General features: G+C 39.8%; 1 protein-coding gene across 1 annotated transcript in view; it reads left to right on the forward strand.

Moving 5' to 3' along the window:
- Positions 1 to 21,567, forward strand: part of NELL2 (neural EGFL like 2) — a 473,414-nt gene that overhangs the window by 338,036 nt on the left and 113,811 nt on the right. Inside the window, exon 13 of the mRNA XM_077265133.1 lies at positions 19,668 to 19,793. Within this exon, the coding sequence (XP_077121248.1) occupies positions 19,668 to 19,793 (126 nt within the window). The remainder of the gene's footprint in view (positions 1 to 19,667; positions 19,794 to 21,567) is intronic.

Here is a 21,567-nt window from a genome sequence, read left to right on the forward strand (position 1 = left end):
TCTTTAAAAACTTGACATATTTTTGAGTTGTATGACTCCGTAAGACTATTTATTAATTTGGCACATCTTAAGCAGACTGTTGACCAAGACTGTCTTGCTGAATTTCCTCCATGCGAACCAATGGCTTTATAGTTTTCAAATTACGGTTCTATTCTTCAGTCAAAATAATTATAAGGCTAAATGCAATTCCCAAGTAAAAATGCAAATAAAGTCTAATCGTTACTAGAACATATTCATAAGTGTTGGTAATGTTATCAGTCAAGCGTCAAGTTGGATATTAACCCATCATTTATCTGAAAGTTTAGATCTCTTGTCTTTGACCACTTTTTGCTAGAGATGCTATAGGATGGTGTATAGTATGTTGCTATTTCCATTGAAACATGAGGTAGAAGGGAAGTTGTTTTGCAAGTTGCAACTTCTATATCAGTCAGTAAATTATATTGTAAGAGGACTTTCATTGACTTAGGGTTCATTCAAATATCTATTATCATGGACAAGCTCTATCCATGTTTTTCATGGATAGATCACATACTTATTGTAGTCTTTGTGGCAAATCACACGTCTACATATTCAGCAGGCCGAGTGATCCAGACCAAAACACACAAACATTGTTGATATTGATCCAAGTCAAAGATCGAACCTGCCAATGTAAGTCTGTGGAATGGTGAAAAAAATCGGGCAGCACGCCTATGCCAACCTAGCTGCATCTGTTTTTCACGTTTGACATTTGGAAGCTTGAAATATCCAACATACTTATCTGTCTGGTTTTTGTGGAAGAGAAAAGTCACTGATTTCTGAATGAGCCCTTAGCCTGGGAATGTTTGTTACATTTGACTTTCTAGAAGCTTTGTAGAAGCCTCATCATTTATCTTCTTCTGGAGGAGCTTCATTTTTCCTATTTTAAACATTGAAAGAAGTGATTGCAGAGGAGACTACGCTAAATAAAATTTTGTTTGATAAAAGCTCAATAAAAACATCCTGTATGGTACGAATAATGTATTATTTATTATATGTTTTATAATTTTTGGATGGGAATCAATATAGCACTCCTCTATAATGTTGCTAACTTGACTTTTTATTTTTTTCGGGACAGTTTATCAAAAAATCATGGACAGACAATATTTTTACTGACATGGAAAGCTATAATAAATCATAATTAAAAGAGATCCATGTCTACAGCCCATAATTCAGATATGAAGACATTAGCTTCATTCACTGTAAACTGTAAAATGAGGAGAATTACAGTCAGACAGGGCAAAAAAGAGCCCAATTTTTATGGACTGTCTTGAAATTTCTGGATAGTTGGCAACTCAGATCCTTTCTTTTATGCAGCCATCAACATCACCAGTTTACAAGCTTAAAGGGAACCTGTCACCCCCAAAATGGAAGGTGAGCTAAGCCCACCAGCATCAAGGGCTTATCTACAGCATTCTAGAATGCTGTAGATAAGCCCCCGATGTATCTTGAAAGATGAGAAAAAGAAGTTAGATTATACTCACCCAGGGGCGGTCCCACTGCGGTCCGGTTCTGGTCCGATGGGCGTCGCGATCCGGTCCGGGGCCTCCATCTTCTTACGATGATGTCCTCTTCTTGTAGTCATGCTGCAGCTCTGGTGCAGGCATACTTTGTCTGTCCTGTTGAGGGCAGAGAAAAGTACTGCAGTGTGCAGGTGCCGGGAAAGGTCAGAGAGGCCCGGCGCCTGCGCACTGCAGTACTTTGCTCTGCCCTCAACAGGGCAGACAAAGTACGCCTGCGCCGGAGCATCAATACAAGAAGAGGACATCATCATAAGAAGATGGGAGTCCCCGGACCGTGACGCCTATTGGACCAGAACCGGACCGGGACCGCCCCTGGGTGAGTATAATATAACCTCTTTTTCTCATCTTTCAGGATACATTGGGGGCTTATCTACAGCATTACAGAATGCTGTAGATAAGCCCCCGATGCTGGTGGGCTTAGCTCACCGTCCATTTTGGGGGTGACAGGTTCACTTTAATGCACAGATGCTTATCAATTTAAAACATTGATTCTTCTTGCCAGCATCCAATCAACTTGCAAATCATTATAAATAAATTAGACTGCATACAATGATTTTCAAAAAGTAGATGCTCATTGAATTGAAGTATAGGAAGAATTTATATTAAGCTGGTTACAAATGAACCGTGGCCAAACTGTGCCTATGATGGGATAGACACAGAATATAAGAGTTTCCAAGGCGTTGAGTAGAAAAATAATGTCACCCATATTTAAGCAAAGTGTAAAAAAGCACTCACAGGGCTATTTTTAATGCACACTGTGAATGTGAGGAATATTAAGGTGAATTTTATTGTTGATTATTGTGGATGAGCGTTCCTAGGAATGCTTTTTTTCCCAATTGGCCAATGTAAACAGCCTGCCAATCATATAACGAACCAGTGAAATAATTGTTCATTGGGTAAATAGATTTTAAAGCTTGTTTAAAAATATTTTTTCTTGGCAGCACATCATTCTGTGTAGACAAGACATAAGCTACTGAGAACAACAGACTATGTGCACAGAGGGATCTATTATTGATAGTTGTGTATACAAAGGAATTGTGATCTGACTGTTTTAACACTTCACCCGAAGCCTGTTTTCACCTACTGACCAGGCCAAATTTTTCAATTCTGACCAGTGTCAGAATTTGGTATGTGGTAATAACTCTGGAACGCTTCAACAGAACCCACTGATTCTGAGGTTTTCTCGAGCCATATTTTCCTTCAGGATAATGGTAAAATTTCTATGATATGCATTTATTTTTAAAAACTTTGGAAATTTTGCAATTTTCAAACTTTCAATTTTTATGTCTTTAAATCAGAGAGTTATGTCACACACAATAGTTTATTAGTAACATTTCCAATATGTGTACTTTACATTAGCAGAATGCCTGAAACATTTTTTTCTTTACAATTTAGAAGAGTTAAAAGTTGACCATCGATTTCTCAATTTTGCAACAAACTTTACAAAACCATTTTTTAGGGACCACATCACATTTCAAGTCTCATTGAGGGGCCTATATGACAGAAAGTATCCAAAAGTGACACCATTCTAAAAACTGCACCCTCAAGGTGTTCAAAACCCCTTCAGTTGCTTCACAGGAATTAATAGAATGTGGAAGTAAAAAATGAACATTTAACTATTTTTCACAAAAATTTAAATTTAGACCCATTTTATTTTTATTTTTGATGGGTAACAGGAAAAAATAGACCCCAATTGTGTGGAAAAACAACTGTTTGGGCACATGGTAGATCTCGGAAGGGAAGGAGCATCATTTCATTTTTTATATGTAAAATTTGCTGGAATAATTACAGGACGCATGTCACATTTGGAGAGCAGTTGATGTGCCTAAACAGTGGAAACAATTTTGGAAACTAGACCCCTCTAGGAATGTATCTAAATGTGCGGTGAGCACACCTAGGTGCTTCACACAAGTTTATAACGTTGAGCAATGAAAATTAAAAAAATCACATTTTCTCCACAAAACATGTTTTTTAGCCCAAATTATTTACGTTCACAAGGGTAACACGAGAAAATAGACCCCAAAAATTGTTATGCATTTTCTTTTGAGTACACCAATACCCCATATGTGGTCAAAAACTAGTTTTGAGGCACAGTGCAAAGCTCAGAAGTGAACATGTGCCATATTGGAGTTCAGATATTGCTGGAATAGTTTGAGGGTGCATGTCACATTGTAAGTGCATCTGAGGTGCCAGAACAGTGTAATCCCCATAAGAGACCCCATTTTTCAAACTACACCTCTGAATGAATTAATCTAAGGGTGCAGTGATAATATCGACACCACAGGAGTGTCATAGAATTTTATACCATTGGGCAGTGAAGAAATAATAATTTAATTTTTATCACCAAAATTTAGTTCTAGCCCCAGATTTTACATTTTCTGAAGGGGAAATTTGAAAAAATGGCAGAAAAATTTGTCCCACAATTTCTGCTGAATGTAGAAATATCCAATATGTGGTTGTATAGTACTGCATAGCCATACGGCAAGACTTGGGAGAGACAGAGCGCTATTTGCCTGCTAGAATAGTTTGCAGACTCCATATACAGAGCCCCTAAGTACTAGAAGAGCAGAATCCCCCTTCAAGTTACCCCATTTTGGAAATTATACCATTTTGGGAGTTTATCTACATGTGTAGTAACGATTTTGGCTCTGTGGGTGTTTTGCAGAAAAAAACAGTAGTGAATGGTGGTGAGTGAAAATTGCAAACTGCAACTCAAGTGTCCAGTACACTGTAGTCACCAGTAAATTATACAGGCTCTCATCACTGCCGAAGTGCCAAACATGTGTACACTAAATGTGCTTTAGACACTGTAATGCTCAGAAGAGAGGGGTGCATTTGGGGTTTGAGAGTGCAGAATTTGCTTAATTTCTTATGGGGTGTGAGGAGGTATAGCACTTTTATAGAGCTTTTGTACTACCAGTAATGTGGAAACCCATTTCCATTTACAGTTGATGGACCTGAGTGGGGACTTGCTTTTTTTGTGGATTGAATTGAAGCTTTTGTTGGGATCATCTTACATAATGTTTGGGATCACATTTATCCTGCGCTCTACACTGAGCACTTACATCTAGGTTTACATCAAATCTCCGAGTGACATGATTCAGATGAAACTTCTGAAGGAACCATTGACTATAATGAGCAAGCAGTTTTACTGTGAACTCTGTGTGGCCTCAGTTCAGCAGTCTCTTTTCAGAAGTGCACAAAACTGTGGCGGACCGCACGTTTGTGCATGCCTAAAGAGACGGTCACCGCCAGATCACAGGTCAAACGGTATTAACAGTGCCTCCATCTGCCTCATTACAGGAAATCTTTCGCAGGGGTTCCATCTGAATGACGTATTTCAGAGATTTAAATGGAAACTGCTGTCTAAGTGTTCAGCGTAGCACGCAGGATAAATACGAGCCGAGCCTTACTGTGATCTTTGGGAGGCAGAATGAAAACAATCAATAGAGATGGAGAGTTGGTTCTATTTATTTTTTACGCTGCTCATCAAGTGGTATAAGTGATTAGACAACTTTATTCTTTGGGTCAGTGCAATTACAGTGATATTAGATTTATATAAGTTTTTTTATGTTTGGCTGCTCTCAGACACTAAAATATGCTTTTTATTGCAAAAAGGCATCGCCATATTTTGACGGCTATAATTTTTATATATTTCGGCTGACAGAGTCATGTGAGGGCTTGTTTTTTTCGAGACAAGTTGATATTTTTATTGGTGCCATTTTTGGGCACATTACGTTTTCTGATTCTTTTTATTTCGATTTTTCTGAGGCAGAATGAGCAAAAACCAGCAATTCAGGGTTTGTTTTTTCTTATGCCGTTCTGCGTGTAGTAAAATTTATAAGGCAGCTATTAGGGCTGGCGGAACGCACCAAATAATTATAAGAATGGTATAAGGTGCATTTGCAGCCCGGGGTCCACTGTGCAGCGATGACACCTGCTGCTCAGTAATGGCAGACAGTATATGGCGGTATAATGTGAAAACACTGGTTAGCTTCACCCAGTATGTAGGAAGCGAACCTTGTTGCGTCACAGGGCCGCAATACCGCAGAGAGAGCGCTAGTATTGGGTCACAGGACTCTGCCCTAAGGACATGGGATTAGAGTCCCTCTAGACCACTAGCACTGGGCACCGCAACTGCGGTGCCAGGGAAAACTTAAATAATGATTTACCGCACTGAGTGTGTACAGGGCCGCTCTGGCGGATGCCACTAACCACCCTAACTAGGGCCAGGAAAGCGCACTAGTTGTGCAAGGTGCCACACTGGCGGTCACTGCTAATTAACGATGTGTACTTGTGCCTAGTGCTGAATGTCACAGTCTGGCGCTAAGTAGCTCAATCACCAAAGTACTTTCAACAACACTAGGCATGGGTGTGATTAAGGAGCTTTCACCAGATTCAGTAGATTGTAAGCTTGCGAGCAGGGACCTCACCCCTAATGTCACTGTTTAAATTGTCTTAATTTGTATTGAATTTATTGTCTGTACATGTCCCGCTTAATTGTAAAGTGCTGCGGAATATGTTGGAGATATATAAATAAAAAATTATTATTATTCAGTCATACATCCACACACACACAATTTCTGATTTATACTAGCGTATGGCCAAGTGGCCATGCAAACCTTTTATAGTTGTAGCTCTCCGGGACCTTCCTAGTGGTCCAATAGGAGCTGCTACAGGACGTGAGCATGTGACTCCCGACCTCCAATGAGAGGTCGTCCCATGGGCATGCTCAGTAGAAGAAAAGCAGGACTTAGTCCGTGGAACATCTGCTCGCCGCTGATCAGTGCTGGTTACAAAGGCTGAACCTGGAAAGGCAGCAGTAACCAAGTTCACAGTATCTGCTTGAGCCAGACGCTGGGATTGATGTCTCTGCTGAGAAGGCTACACTGTGGCTGGAGGAGAATGGAAGACTGCGACGGACATGGTTCGAGATTCCCTCTTTGCAGCGACGGGAACTTGACACCTAACAGCAGCTTTATTGCGCGGGTCAGTACAATTACAGCAATACCACACTTGTGTTCTTTTATGTTTTGGCCCTTTTATGCAATAAAAACTATTTTATAGAAAAAAATATTTTTCCATTGCTTTATTCTGAGAGCTATAACTTTTATTTTTCTGATATTGGAGCTGTATGATAGTATGATAGCTTACTTTTTTTGCAAGATGACATTTTCAGAGATGCCATTTTTATTTACATTCTTTTTTATTGCGTTTTCTTCCATTTTTGTTCAGCTGTATGATGATAAAGCATAGTTTTTTTTGCCTTGTTTTTTATTAACTAACTCCATTCACAAAATTTTAGTTGCTGTTGTAAATGGGGCATGACAATTTGATGTAAGGAGGCCCATCTTTTTAAATACAACTTCTAGGTTTTGTATTACCTATAAGTGTAGAATGAAAAAATACTGTAAAACTGAAACATTGTATTTATATAACATTTCAAATAAAGAATATCTAGCAATAAGAGGTGGAATATCACACCAAGGAAATGCACACTTCACAATTTATAAAAATGATATGAAATACATATGACAGACCTTCAATATGTAATTTTTTTCTTAAATATATGTATTTTTCACTAAAAATAATTTTTGTAACTGGGTTTTATTAAAAACGTGGTGCCTTTTCACTTCTGTAGCCTCACTTGCACTGCCTATTGCTGCCTGCAGAATGTGTTAACTGAGAGTCATTCAGTGAGTTTGCTATAATGGTCCAATGTAAGATCTTTAATACTTCTATGTGTCTTTGGGCTCATACTCACTTGCGAGAAATACGTACGAGTGCAATCCGATAAAAAATCGGATTGCACTCGGACCAATGTTATTCATTGAGTTACATCTCATCTGCGATTTTTTTCTCAGCTGAAATCGGACTGAGAAAAGAATCGCAGCATGCTGCGCATTGTTGCATATCTCGGTCGAGACACACTCACCAATGTAAGTCAATGGGTGCAAGAAAAAAAATTGCACAGCACTCGCACCATGCTGTCCGATTTTTGCACTCCGGTGTCCTTTGAAAAGCCAGCAATTCATGTCCGGTGTACAGAAAAATCACACTGACATGTTAAGAATAGAAAAGATAGAATAGACATATACACATAATAATAATAATTTTTATTTATATAGCGCCAACATATTTCTCAGCACTTTACAATTAAGCAGGGACATATACAGACAAATTCAATACAAGTTAAGACATTTCAAACAGTGACATTAGGAGTGAGGTCCCTGCTCGCAAGCTTACAATCTACAAGGAAATGGGGGGGGATACTATATACTGTATATCAGCTATTCTGATATCTATCTGTCTACGAAATATAAAGATTATATATATATGTGTCACTGACATATATGTATATATACACTGCTAAAAAAAATAAAGGGAACACTAAAATACCACATCCTAGATATCACTGAATGAAATATTTCATTTGCAAATCTTTATTCATTACATAGTGGAATGTGTTGAGAACAATAAAACATAAAAAAGATCAATTTAAATCAAAATTGATATCCCATGGAGGTCTGAATTTGGAATGATTCTCAAAATCAAAGTGGAAAATCAAATTACAGGCTGGTCCAACTTCAGTGGAAATGCCTCAAGACAAGGATATGATGTTCTGTTGTGTGTGTGTGTGTGGCCTCTACGTGCCTGCATGACCTCACTACAACACCTGACCATGCTCCTGATGAGGCGGCAGATGGTCTCCTGAGGGATCTCCTCCCAGACCTGGACTACAGCACCTGCCAACTCCTTGATGGTCTGTGGTGCAACGTGACATTGGTGGATCGTGCGAGACATGACGTCCCAGATGTAGTCAATCGGATTCAGGTCTGGGGAATGGGCGGGCCAATCCATAGCTTCAATGCCTTCATCTTGCAGGAACTGCTGACACACTCCAGCCACATGAGGTCTGGCTTTGTCCTGCATTACGAAGAACCCAGGGCCAACCACACCAGCATATGGTCTCACAAGGGGTGTGAGGATCTCATCTCGGTACCTAATGGCAGTCAGGCTACCTCTAGCGAGCACATGGAGGGCTGTGCGACCCTCCAAAAAAATGCCACCCCACACCATTACTGACCCACTGCCAAACCGGTCATGCTGAAGGATGCTGCAGGCAGCAGATCTCTCTCCATGGCATCTCCAGACTCTGTCACGTCTGTCACATGTGCTCAGACTGAGCCTACTTTCATCTGCAAAGAGCACAGGGCCCCGGTGGTTAATTTGCCAATCCTGGTGTCCTGTGGCAAATGCCAAGCATCCTGCACTGTGTTGGGCTGTGAGCACAACCCCCAGGGCCGGACTGGCCATCTGGCAATTCTGGCAAATACCAGAAGGGCCTGTCTGGTTGTGGGCTTCCTTGTCTGCAGCCTTGTTGACAGAATCTGTGTTCTCAAGACACCCATACTGTTAAGTGTTGTGATGGAGCACAAAGTCGCTGACTCAGTCACTTACCCCACCAGGCCACCGGTATCATTAGAAATATTGGTCTTGTTGTAAATCTTGCTTTCCTCTATCCAGGGTATTATTAGTAAAATATCCCATCTGGTTCTTCGGGACGCGGACAGCGTGGGCCTGTGTAATTTAAAATGCCAGAGCTGAATTTCAGCCCCAGTCCATACCTGACAACCCCCATCTGTGGATGTCAGGCACTCAGACCATCCTCATGGAGTCGGTTTCTAACCATTTGTGCAGACACATGCACATTTGTGGCCTGTTGGAGGTCATTTTGCAGGGCTCTGGCAGTGCTCCTCCTGTTCTTCCTTGCACAAAGGCTGAGGTAGCGGTCCTGCTGCTGGGTTGTTGCCCTTCTACGGCCCCCTCCACATCTCCTGGTGTACTGGCCTTTCTCCTGGTAGCGCCTCCAGCCTCTGGACACTATGCTGACAGACTGTGAAATATTCTTAATTTGCACATTTATTTAATCAGGACTCTTTACCAGATGCGATACTCTTAAAGAAAAATGTCATGATATTTTCATAAAAAATGTAGTGGTTTATTGGATTGTCCACAAAAAACCCACTTTGCAGCAAAACATAAAATATGTGAAATAGTTACGAACAGATTGTCCATTTGTCCATATCAAAGTTTGTTCCTCATTTTTCATAAAATTTTGAATGGTAAATGACATCTTTCCCTGTCATGGAGTATGGTAGAAGTCTTCATAAACACAGCTACAAGCTGTTCATTCCTTCTGTATGAAGTCTGACGTCCGTCGAGAGTGAAGGAGAAGGCAGGAGGAGGTCCAAAGTGACAGCTCCCCCCCTCCTAAGCCGTGATTATATATACAGTACAGACCAAAAGTTTGGAGACACCTTCTCATTTAAAGATTTTTCTGTATTTTCATGACTATGAAAATTGCACATTCACACTGAAGGCATCAAAACTATGAATTAACACATGTGGAATTATATACTTAACAAAAAAGTGTGAAACAACTGAAATTATGTCTTATATTCTAGGTTCTTCAAAGTAGCCACCTTTTGCTTTGATGACTGCTTTGCACACTCTTGGCATTCTCTTGATGAGCTTCAAGAGGTAGTCACCGGGAATGGTTTTCACTTCACAGGTGTGCCCTGTCAGGTTTAATACGTGGAATTTCTTGCCTTATAAATGGGGTAAGGACCATCGGTTGTGTTGTGCAGAAGTCTGGTGGATACACAGCTGATAGTCCTGCTGAATAGACTGTTAGAATTTGTATTATGGCAAGAAAAAAGCAGCTAAGTAAAGAAAAACGAGTGGCCATCATTACTTCACGAAATGAAGGTCAGTCAGTCCGAAAAATTGGGAAAACTTTGAAAGTGTCCCTACGTGCACTTGCAAAAACCATCAAGCACTACAAAAGAAACTGGCTCACATGAGGACCGACCCAGGAAAGGAAGACCAAGAGTCACCTCTGCTTCTGAGGATAAGTTTATTTGAGTCACCAGCCTCAGAAATCGCAGGTTAACAGCAGCTCAAATTAGATACCAGGTCAATGCTACACGGAGTTCTAGCAGCAGACACACCTGTACAACAACTGTTAAGAGGAGACTTTGTGCAGCAGGACTTCATGGTAAAATAGCTCCTAGGAAACCACTGCTAAGGACAGGCAACAAGCAGAAGAGACTTGTTTTGGCTACAGAACCCAAGGAATGGACATTAGACCACTGGAAATCTGCGCTTTGGTCTGATGAGGACAAATTTGAGATCTTTGGTTCCAACCACCGTGTCTTTGTGTGATGCAGAAAAGGTGAACGGATGGACTCTACATGCCTTGTTCCCACCGTGAAGCATGGAGGAGGAGGTGTGATGGTGTGGGGGTGCTTTGCTGGTGACACTGTTGGGGATTTATTCAAAATTGAAGGCATACTGAACCAGCATGGCTGCTACAGCGTGTTGCAGCAGCATGCTATTCCATCCGATTTGCGTTTAGTTGGACATTCATTTATTTCTCAACAGGACAATGACCCCAAACACATCTCCTGGCTGTGTAAAGGCTATTTGACCAAGAAGGAGAGTGATGGGGTGCTACACCAGATGACCTGGCCTCCACAGTCACCAGACCTGAACCCAATCAAGATGGTTTGGGGTGAGCTGGACAGCAGAGTGAAGGCAAAAGGGCCAACAAGTGCTAAGCATCTCTGGGAACTCCTTCAAGATTGTTGGAAGACCATTCCCGGTGACTACGTCTTGAAGCTCATCAAGAGAATGCCAAGTGTGTGCAAATCAGTCATCAAAGCAAAAGGTGGCTACTTTGAAGAACCTAGAATATAAGACATATTTTCAGTTGTCTCACACTTTTTTGTTAAGTATATAATTCCACATGTGTTAATTGATAGTTTTGATGCCTTCAGTGTGAATGTACAATTTTCATAGTCATGAAAATACAGAAAAATCTTTAAGTGAGAAGGTGTGTCAAACTTTTGGTCTGTACTGTATGTCCCATAGAGCACATGTTCTTTCTAAGTAGACAAAACCCAGAGCCTAAATTCATGCACATGTGCTGCTGTGTTCTTTTTTGTCTATATAATACAGTTTTGCAGTGTGCACGTGTTCACATTAGGAGTGCTGGTTGTTGTTTTTTTTTTGTCTATTTAGTTATTGGATGCTAGCTGCCTCCAGACTGATCTTGCACTCCTCCCATTGACCTTGCAGGTGACCGTAATCAGCTCTACCTGCCCATAAATTGTTGGCTTACCCCAAGAGTGACATGTTTTTTCCCTAGTTGTAGGCTGGTGGCCCAAAAGTGGCATGTACAGTAGAGTAGGACCCATCAGAGGGAGGTCACCTTGCCGTGGTTGATTGGCATACATGAATTGTCCAATTTGTGCGCTAAGAACCTTCATTTTCATCTATTACTGTAAGTTTTGTAAAAAAAAAAAAAATAATAATTTTTTTTGAAAAAATGTTTTTGAGAAGTAAAATCTATTTTGAATGTTTTTAATGTTTTTTCTGTGTTTTCACATGGCCTAGATTCATGCACATGTGCTGCTGTGTTCTTTTTTGTCTATATAATACAGTGTTGCAGCGTGCACGTGTTCACATTAGGAGGGCTGGTTGTTATATATATACACATATATATGTGTGTGTGTATGTCTCTATCTATCTATCTATGTTTTGAAGATTATTTGGTTTTAAAACGATGTGTACAGTTGTATTTTACAATGCAATTTTAACATGAGCTTTTAGATACAGAGAAATGCTGTATGTAAAACCTCATGTTAAAATCGCATTGCATACGGATTGCATACATATGTCATACGGATGCTCTGTGGAAAAATCGCACGGAAATTGCATTACACTCGCATGACACTGGCATGACACTCTCATAACACTCGTCCGTTTTTTCAGTCCAGAAATCAGAAAGAGGCTGTAAAAGCAAAACTGTGCAATTTTTTTAATGAACCAGAATTGCAAAACTAAATTTTTGCCCCATATATACGTGCTTAAATAAAAAAAAAAAGGACAACCTCTTAAGTAGAAGGTGTATATAATGATAAGCAGAAAGTTAGGTAGATGAAATGCTTAAATATAGGCTTGATTAAATACCAGGTTACCGTAACTATAACTATGGAGAGAGTTCTCTCACAATAAATGAGTAACAGTATTACTAAATGGAAACGAGCAACGCAGCATAAAGTAAGCATTATCTAATTCCCACTGCTCTTCCGAGATTATATGTGTATATATATATATATATATTTATATATATTTTAAGGCAGAGGCTTCAATGACAGTGCGCTAATGATGCAGTGAGCCAAGCTCAACTTAAATGTCTTTATTTTGGCAACTTATGAAAACGAACTCAAACGTTATCCTCCGGTTTGCAGTCGGATCGTCCATAGCAGGATCATCTTTAAGAGTACCATTCATTCCGATGGCACCAGAGTGTAAATCATGGGTGCGGCATTGGCTTTGCTCTCTCTGGCTCTGACCTGTGTTCAGTCTCACACAGACCTGATATACACAGAGCTTTTGTTCTGTTGCTTGCAAAACCAATACTGACTCACCTGAACCTTAACTGAAAGTTTAAATGGGAATCGTGGACATGGGCCACTCCTAAAACCCCAGAGTTGAGGGAGAGATCCGTTCCACTGCTTTCCTACACATCTTTACAGATCTTTATCAGAGCTCTGATAAAGATCTGTAAAGATCAAAACGCGTTGCTCGTTTCCCAGTGTGCTTTGGAGAGCTTTACAGCCTGTGCTTTTACAATGGATTAATAAAGAATCAAGTTTTAATTTCAAGTAATTGGAGCTGGAACCAAGTCTTCTTTTTCTTCCCTATATACAACCACGTGGATCAGCGTGGAGTTCCGTGCACCTGCTATGGCTGCCTGGTGAGCTGGCTTTTTGTTTGTTTCCTACACATCGCTCCAAAAATAAAAGCCTGTGTCAGATTTTTCTAAATCTGGCTTGGTCAAATATGTTGGCCAAGTCCACACTTTTTTATTTTACATGTAACCACATTGTAATGGAATAAAAATATGCATATTGAGCACACTAAATAAAAATTCTCATATCTCTGGGACCTTATGGCGCATTTAAAAAAATAAGAAAAAGTAGAATTCTCTGGGGGCAGCAGGAATAAAATAAGAGCAGAAGCTGTGCACTTTGACCTGATGACAGCTCTTCTTTAATACATGCAATGCTTATGTACAAGCCCTCAGTACAGGTTATTTGAACAGGACTGATATGATTTAAGCTAGAATATAAATGTCTGACAATATGCAATACCATGCAAGGTGGTGACATGGTACAAATAGCAATTTGCTATAGATCTTCAGTTCAAAGTTTATACAGAAAAAATGATCTGTCAGATACAGTTCATCATTCAGGGTCTTGATCTGAAATTGTGTGAAGCTGTTCTGTGCCATCGGCTGCTGTGTGTTCTGTATGAAGTTGTGCAGGAACCATTTATTCAGTGCTTCAGCTCAGACAAATTAAATGCTAATAACATTTTAAATCTTGATCTGAATTGGAAGGCAAAATATCACAATTGTTAAAGACCTTTTAGCTCTTGAGACAAGTCACTTTTCTTTCTTCATCTTATGGCATTTGTTGATGATGTTTGCACCTAGTATGTCAAAATGTTTCACATGATTCATAAATATTGCATAAAGTAAAAAATAGTCTTCTTCTTTCCTATCTTTAGTTATATTGTTGCTCTAAAAAGCTCCAAATATTGCAAAATGTCTCATAAATTGCTCAAAAAAATTATGAAATACATAAAATCGGTCACCAGGGACTTGGAGACTTTTTGAAAAATTGTAAATGATTAATCAGATGACAACATCTGGAAACCCTAAACAGGCTAAGGCCTACTTTACAAGTCAATGTTTAAAGATGTACGTGAAAAAAACAATACTGGTGCTACCAGTGTTTTGCATCAGTGTGTCATCAGTGTATTATCAGTGTGTCATCCATGTGTTGGTCAGTGAGTCATCCATGTGTTGTCAGTGTGTCATCCATGTGTTGTCAGTGTGTCATCCATGTGTTGTCAGTTTGTCATCCATGTGTTGGTCAGTGAGTCATCCATGTGTTGGTCAGTGAGTCATCCATGTGTTGTCAGTGTGTCATCCATGTGTTGTCAGTGTGTCATCTATGTGTTGGTCAGTGAGTCATCCATGTGTTGGTCAGTGAGTCATCCATGTGTTGTCAGTGTGTCATCCATGTGTTGGTCAGTGTGTCATCAGTGTATTATCAGTTTGTCATCCATGTGTTGTCAGTTTGTCATCCATGTGTTGGTCAGTGAGTCATCCATGTGTTGGTCAGTGAGTCATCCATGTGTTGTCAGTGAGTCATCCATGTGTTGTCAGTGTGTCATCTATATGTTGGTCAGTGTGTCATCCATGTGTTGTCAGTGTGTCATCCATGTGTTGTCAGTGTGTCATCCATGTGTTGGTCAGTGTGTCATCCATGTGTTGGTCAGTGAGTCATCCATGTATTGGCCAGTGTGTCATCCATGTGTTGGTCAGTGCGTCATGAATGTATTGGTCAGTGTGTTATCCATGTGTTGTCAGTGTCTCATCCATGTCAGTGCGTCATCCATATATTAGTAGTGTGTCATCCATGTGTTGTTAGTTGGCATCCATGTGTTGTCAGTGTGTCATCCATGTGTTGTCAGTGTGTCATCCATGTATTGGTTAGTGTGTCATCCATGAGTTGTCAGTGTGTCATCCATGTGTTGTCAGTTTGTCATCCATATGTTGGTCAGTGTGCTATCCATGTATTGGTTAGTGTGTCATCCATGTATTGGTCAGTGTGTCATCCATGTGTTGGTCAGAGTGTTTGTTTTTACCTTGAGTGTCATCAGTGCTTTCCAGGTATGGCTAAAGAAAGAATTAAATTACAAAGCCTCTCTTATACTTTGCAATATTAAACATGTATAGCTCACGACTGGTACATGGATTCCATCCATGTGCTGTACATATTATTTTACTGACCCATACAGTTATATTGGCCCTTGTCACATCTGCTGTTGGAAAAAATGGACATGTCTCTGTGTGTCTTGCATGGATACACGATCCATGTAAAATCACGGACATGTGCATAGCACCATTGGTTATAATAAGTATGTGTGGTATCTGTGAAAAAAACAGATACCATAAGTACTGGAAATATGGACATGTGAAGGAGGCATAGTACATATATGATAGTCTTCAAAAAAAGGGATAAATAGAAAGGTAAATTTGGTGTACATTAAAACAGGCACAAAATCCACAACATTTGACAGAAAACAGGCTCAAATGTAATTATGAAGCGGGCCCAAAGTGTAAAGAAAAGACAATCCAGAATCAGGGTTGCCAACTTGACTTTTTATTTTTTCTGGACAACTTAGAAAAAAAATCACGGACAGACAAGATTTCTTATAGAGACTTTGGAAAATCATAATAAATTATTAAGATATAAGTGATACAAGTTTACAGTCCATAATCTGATAATGTTTTCTTGTTTCACTGTAAACTATAACATGATGATAATTACAGTCAAAATAATCTGTCTAAGTTTATTTAGCTTAACAAATATCACAAATGCCTTAAATTTTTCTTACGGGCAGGGCAGAAATGTGCTCCATTTCTACGGATTGTCCAGGAATTTTTGGACGGTTGGGAACCCTGTCCATAATTGTTATTTCTTGGGGAGTAAAAGCTTTTACAATAACATACATATCAAAACGCCTTTAACCCCTTTCTGATATCTGACATACTATCCCGTCCATGTGGGCTGGGCCCGTATGACCATGGATGGGATAGTACATCGAAGCCGATCGGCCTTACTTATGGGTTGTGTGCGGCCGATCGGGGACAGGTGTCAGCTGATTCTCACAGCTGACACCCGGCACTTTAACCCCTGCAACGCTGCGATCAAACAAGATGTGATTGCGTTATTCTGAGGTTCTCTCTGCCTGCAGACCCTGGGATCCAAGATGGCCATGGGGTCCTTCCGGGTCCTGCAGGGAGGTGGCTTCTCAGTGCCTGCTGAGAGCAGGACCTGAGAAGCCTCCTTCACTGCCTGTCAGATCAGTGCTGTGCAAAGTGTCAGATCAGCGATTCGACTTTATACAGTGATGTCCCACCCTGGGACAATGTAAAAAAGTAAAAATAAAAATATTATACTGTGTAAAAATATTATTACAATAAATACATTTCTTTATGTAAATAAAAAAACAATAAAAGTACACATATTTAGTATCACTGCATCCATAACGACCCGACCTATAAAACTGTCTCACTGGTTAACCCCTTTAGTGAACACTGTAACAAAAATAAATAAAATACGAGGCAAAAAACAATGCTCTATCATCATTCTGCCGAACAAAAAGTGAAATAACACGTGATCAAAAAGACAGATATAAATAAACATGGTACCGCTGAAAACATCATCTTGTCCCACAAAAAACGAGCTACCATATAGCATCATCAGCGAAAAAGTAAAAACGTTATAGCGCTCAGAATAAAACGAAGCAAAAACAATTATTTTTTATATAAAATAGTTTTTATTGTATAAAAGCGCCAAAACATAAAAAAAATAAATGACGTATCGCTGTAATCGTACTGACCCGAAGAATAAAACTGCTTTATCAATTTTACCACATGCAGAACGGTATAAATGTCCCACCCAAAAGAAATTCATGAATTGCTTGTTTTTGTTCATTCTGCCTCCCAAAAATCATAATAAAAAGTAATCAAAAAATATCATGTACCCAAAAATGGTACCAATAAAAACGTCAACTCATCCTGCAAAAAACAAGACCTCACATGACTCTGTGGGCCAAAATATGGAAAAATTATAGCTCTCAAAGTGTGGTGATGCAAAAACTATTTTTTGCAATAAAAAGCATCTTTTAGCGTGTGGCAGCTGCCAAACATAAAAACCCGATATAAAAACCCGCTATAAATAGTAAATCAAACCCCCCTTTATCACCCCCTTAGTTAGTGAAAAATAATAAAATAAAAAAATGTATTTATTTCTATTTTCTTATTACGGTTAGCAATAGGGTTAGAGTTGGGGCTAAAGTTAGGGTTAGGGTTGGGGCTAAAGTTAGGGTTAGGGTTGGGGCTAAATTTGGGGTTGGGGTTGTGGGTAAATTTAGGGTTAAGGTTTAGATTAGGGTTAGGATTGGGGTTTGGGTTGGGATTGGGATTAGGGTTAGGGGTGTGTTAGAGTTAAGTTTGTGGTTAAGGTTATGGTTAGGGCTGGGATTAGGCTTAAGGGAGTGTTGGGGTTAGGGTTGGAGTTAGAATTGGGGGGCTTCCACTGTTTAGGCACATCAGGGGCTCTCCAAACGTGACATGGCTTCCGATCTCAATTCCAGACAATTCTGTGTTGAAAAGGTCAAACGGTGCTCCTTCCCTTCCGAGCTCTGCTGTGCACCCAAAGAGTGATTTACTCCTACATATAGGGTATCGGTGTACTCGGGACAAATTGGAAAACAACTTTTGGGGTCCAATTTCTCCTGTTACCCTTGTGAAAATAAAAAATTGGGGCGAAAAGATCATTTTTGTGAAAAAAATATGTTTTTTTATTTTTACGACTATACATTATAAACTTCTGTGAAGCACTTAGGGGTTCAAAGTGCTCACCACACATCTAGATAAGTACCAAAATGGGGTCAATTGTGGGGAATTTGCACTGTTTAGGCACATCAGGGGCTCGCCTAACACGACATAGCGTCCAATCTCAATTCCAGACAATTTTGGTTTGAAAAAGTCAAACGGCGCTCCTTCCCTTCCGAGCTCTGCCATGCACCCAAACAGTGGTTCCCCCCATATGGGGTATCAGTGTACTCAGGACAAATTGGGATCCAATTTCTCCCGTTACCTTTGGTAAAATAAAAAAAAATGGATCTGAAGTACATTTTTTTGTGAAAAAAGTTAAATGTTCATTTTTGTTTAAGCATTCCAAAAATTCCTGTGAAGCACCTGAAGGGTTAATAAACTTCTTGAGTGGGATTTTGAGCACCTTGAGGGGTTCAGTTTTTAGAATGGTGTCTATTTGGGGTATTTTCTATCATATAGACCCCTCAAAGTGACTTCAAATGTGATGTGGTCCCTAAAAAAAATGGTGTTGTAAAAATGAGAAATTGCTGGTCAACGTTTAACCCTTATAACTTCCTAACAAAAAAAATGTTGGTTCCAAGATTGTGCTGATGTAAAGTAGACATGTGGGAAATGTTACTCATTCAGTATTTTGTGTGACATATCTCTGTGATTTAAGGGCATGAAAATTCAAATTTGGAAAATTGCAAAATTTTCAAAATTTTCACCAAATTTCCGTTTTTTTTCACAAATAAGCACAAGCCATATCAAAGTAATTTTACCACTCACGTGAATTACAATATGTCACAAGAAAACATTGTCAGAATCACCAGGATCCATGGAAGTGTTCCAGAGTTATTACCTCATAAAGTGACAGTGGTCAGAAATGTAAAAATTGGCCTGGTCATTAACGTGCAAACCAACCTTGGGGGTAAAGGGGTTAAAGTATCACTCAAGCGGTTGTTTTTTATTTCAGCACTGGAGTAGTCCCACTAATGTAAGCTTCCTGGCCCAAGTATTTTACTTACCAGCTACCGTCTTCTGCTCTTCCTGGCCACTATCTTGTGAACACAGCTTCTGAGTGACTGGAAATCAGAGGTGATGGCCACAAGTTCTCAATGTAAGTTTGTGAGAGCCTCGTTCTGTCCTCCTTCTGGCTCTCATAGACTTACATGGAGTACTGATCTCCAGTTCACCCAGCAAACACTGAGGCGATCCAGCAGGTCACAAACTGCAGAAGACTGACCGGAGCAGTGCTGATAACAGATGAAGACAGCAGCTGATAAGTATAAAACTATTGGCAGGGAACTTCGATTACTTGCAATACTCCAGCACTGAAATAAAAACAATTCTGAAGTGGTGCTTTAAATTTCTGTGTAAAAAATCCATTGCAGATTCCCTTTTGCTTTGTTACTGTATGTTATTTTAGAGGTGATTTTTTAGATGATCACAATCATCAGTTCATCACCATTAATAAATTCTTAAGCTTAGAAACAACAAACATAGCTTCCAAGTGCCTGCACCTATTTATAATAAAAGCTATCCAATACATATGATAGGAAAACATTATAATGCTATTTTTTTTCTTTCCAAATGACCAGATATTGATGAGTGTGCTGAAGGTCGCCATTACTGCCGGGAGAATACTATATGTGTGAATACCCCAGGATCATTCATGTGCATTTGCCAAACAGGCTACATCAAAATTGATGACTATTCCTGCACAGGTATGAACAAAATTAGGCTTGTCTTTAGTTCCAATCTAGACCTCATTATTTGTAAGTCTATAGGATTTTCTGCACAGTTCTGAAACAGTCTACAGCCCCATTCAGACGTCCGTGTAACAGAGCGAGTGTGTGAACTGGTCTGATCGGGGGTCTTTGACCTGAACTTGCCAGCCTCAGGAGATCTGCAGGCAGTCTGTCAGTCACGGCCTGTATATGGACATCTGAATGAAGCTTAAGACTATGTTCACACTGAGTTTTTTCAGGAATTTATGGAGCTATTATTTTCCAAAACATATGAGGAGTTTGAAAGCCATGAGTTTTGGATTGGTGAGTTGGAGAGCTCCTGCTCCAAATACGCATGAAAAAAATTACGGTAAGTGTGAACACAGCATAAGGCTGTCTTTCCATTATCATGTTTTTTTATGTAGTTCTTGAAGTCAAAACCAAAAATACATCATACATGTAATACACCTGTAAAGAAAAAACTGAGACTTCTCTTCTTGAATTCACTTCTGTCTTTTGGCTTCCAAAGCTGCATAAAAAAAAACGTGCTTGATTTATAGAAATCCAGCATAGATTATAGCTGCTAAATCTGGTAATTGGCTTGTTTCGGATCAATAGTTAGAATTTAAAGGGTTTGCGCGATCCCTGCCAAAGAAGGCAAAATGAGAGGCGCCACACAACCCCTTTCTCTACATGGAAAGATGCAATGCAGTGTTTCCCAACTGATCCTCAAGAGCCACCAGCAGGTCATGTTTTCATGATTTCCTTAGTGTTACACAGGTGATACTTGCATCAGCTGGACGACCAAGAATCGCATCACCTGTGTAACGCTAGGGAAATCCTGAAAACATGATCTGTTTTTTGGCTCTTGAGGCCCGGAGTTGGGGAACACTGTGTTAGGCTAGTTTCACATTTGTGTTTAAATCCGCAGCATTTAAAACGCATCCGCAAGTGGTGGAAAAAACGCATATAAACGCGTACAAATGCGTTTTTTTTTTACGCATGCGTTGATGCATGCTGTTAAAAAACGCCGCGTTTGTACGCGTTTACATGCTTTTTTTCCTGCGTTTTGTTTACGTTTATGGTGCGCATGATGAGAAATTTCACAAGAGAAAAATCAAGCCGGTAATTCAGCGCGGTGTACAGTAAAATCACACTGACAGGTTAGAATAGAGTAGATATACTGTATACACATAGAATAGGTATATACATATATATATGTCAGTGAGACACCTATATATGTATATTTATATTTAATGCAGCGCTAGATAGCATAAAAGCCGCTAATTCAATTACCGGCTTCTGCTATCTCCTTCACAAACCCGACTGGATATGAGACATGGTTTACATACAGTAAACCATCTCATATCCCTTCTGTTATTACATATTCCTCTTCAGTAATGTAAGAAGTGTCTGTGTGTCAAATTTGGGGGCTCTAGCTATTAATTTAAAGGGTTAAATGGCGGAAAAAATTGGCGTGGGCTCCCGCGCAATTTTCTCCGCCAGAGTGGTAAAGCCAGTGACTGGGGGCAGATATTAATAGCCTAGAGAGGGTCCATGGTTATTGGCCCCCCTGGCTACAAACATCTGCCCCCAGCCACCCCAGAAAAGGCACATCTTGAAGATGCGCCTATTCTGGCACTTGGCCTCTCTCTTCCCATTCCCGTGTAGTGGTGGGATATGGGGTAATGAAGGGTTAATGTCACCTTGCTATTGTAAGGTGACATTAAGCCAGGTTAATAATGGAGAGGCGTCAGTTATGACACCTATC

The sequence above is a fragment of the Ranitomeya variabilis genome, chromosome 5 (assembly GCF_051348905.1).
Source record: "Ranitomeya variabilis isolate aRanVar5 chromosome 5, aRanVar5.hap1, whole genome shotgun sequence".
Taxonomy (NCBI): domain Eukaryota; kingdom Metazoa; phylum Chordata; class Amphibia; order Anura; family Dendrobatidae; genus Ranitomeya; species Ranitomeya variabilis.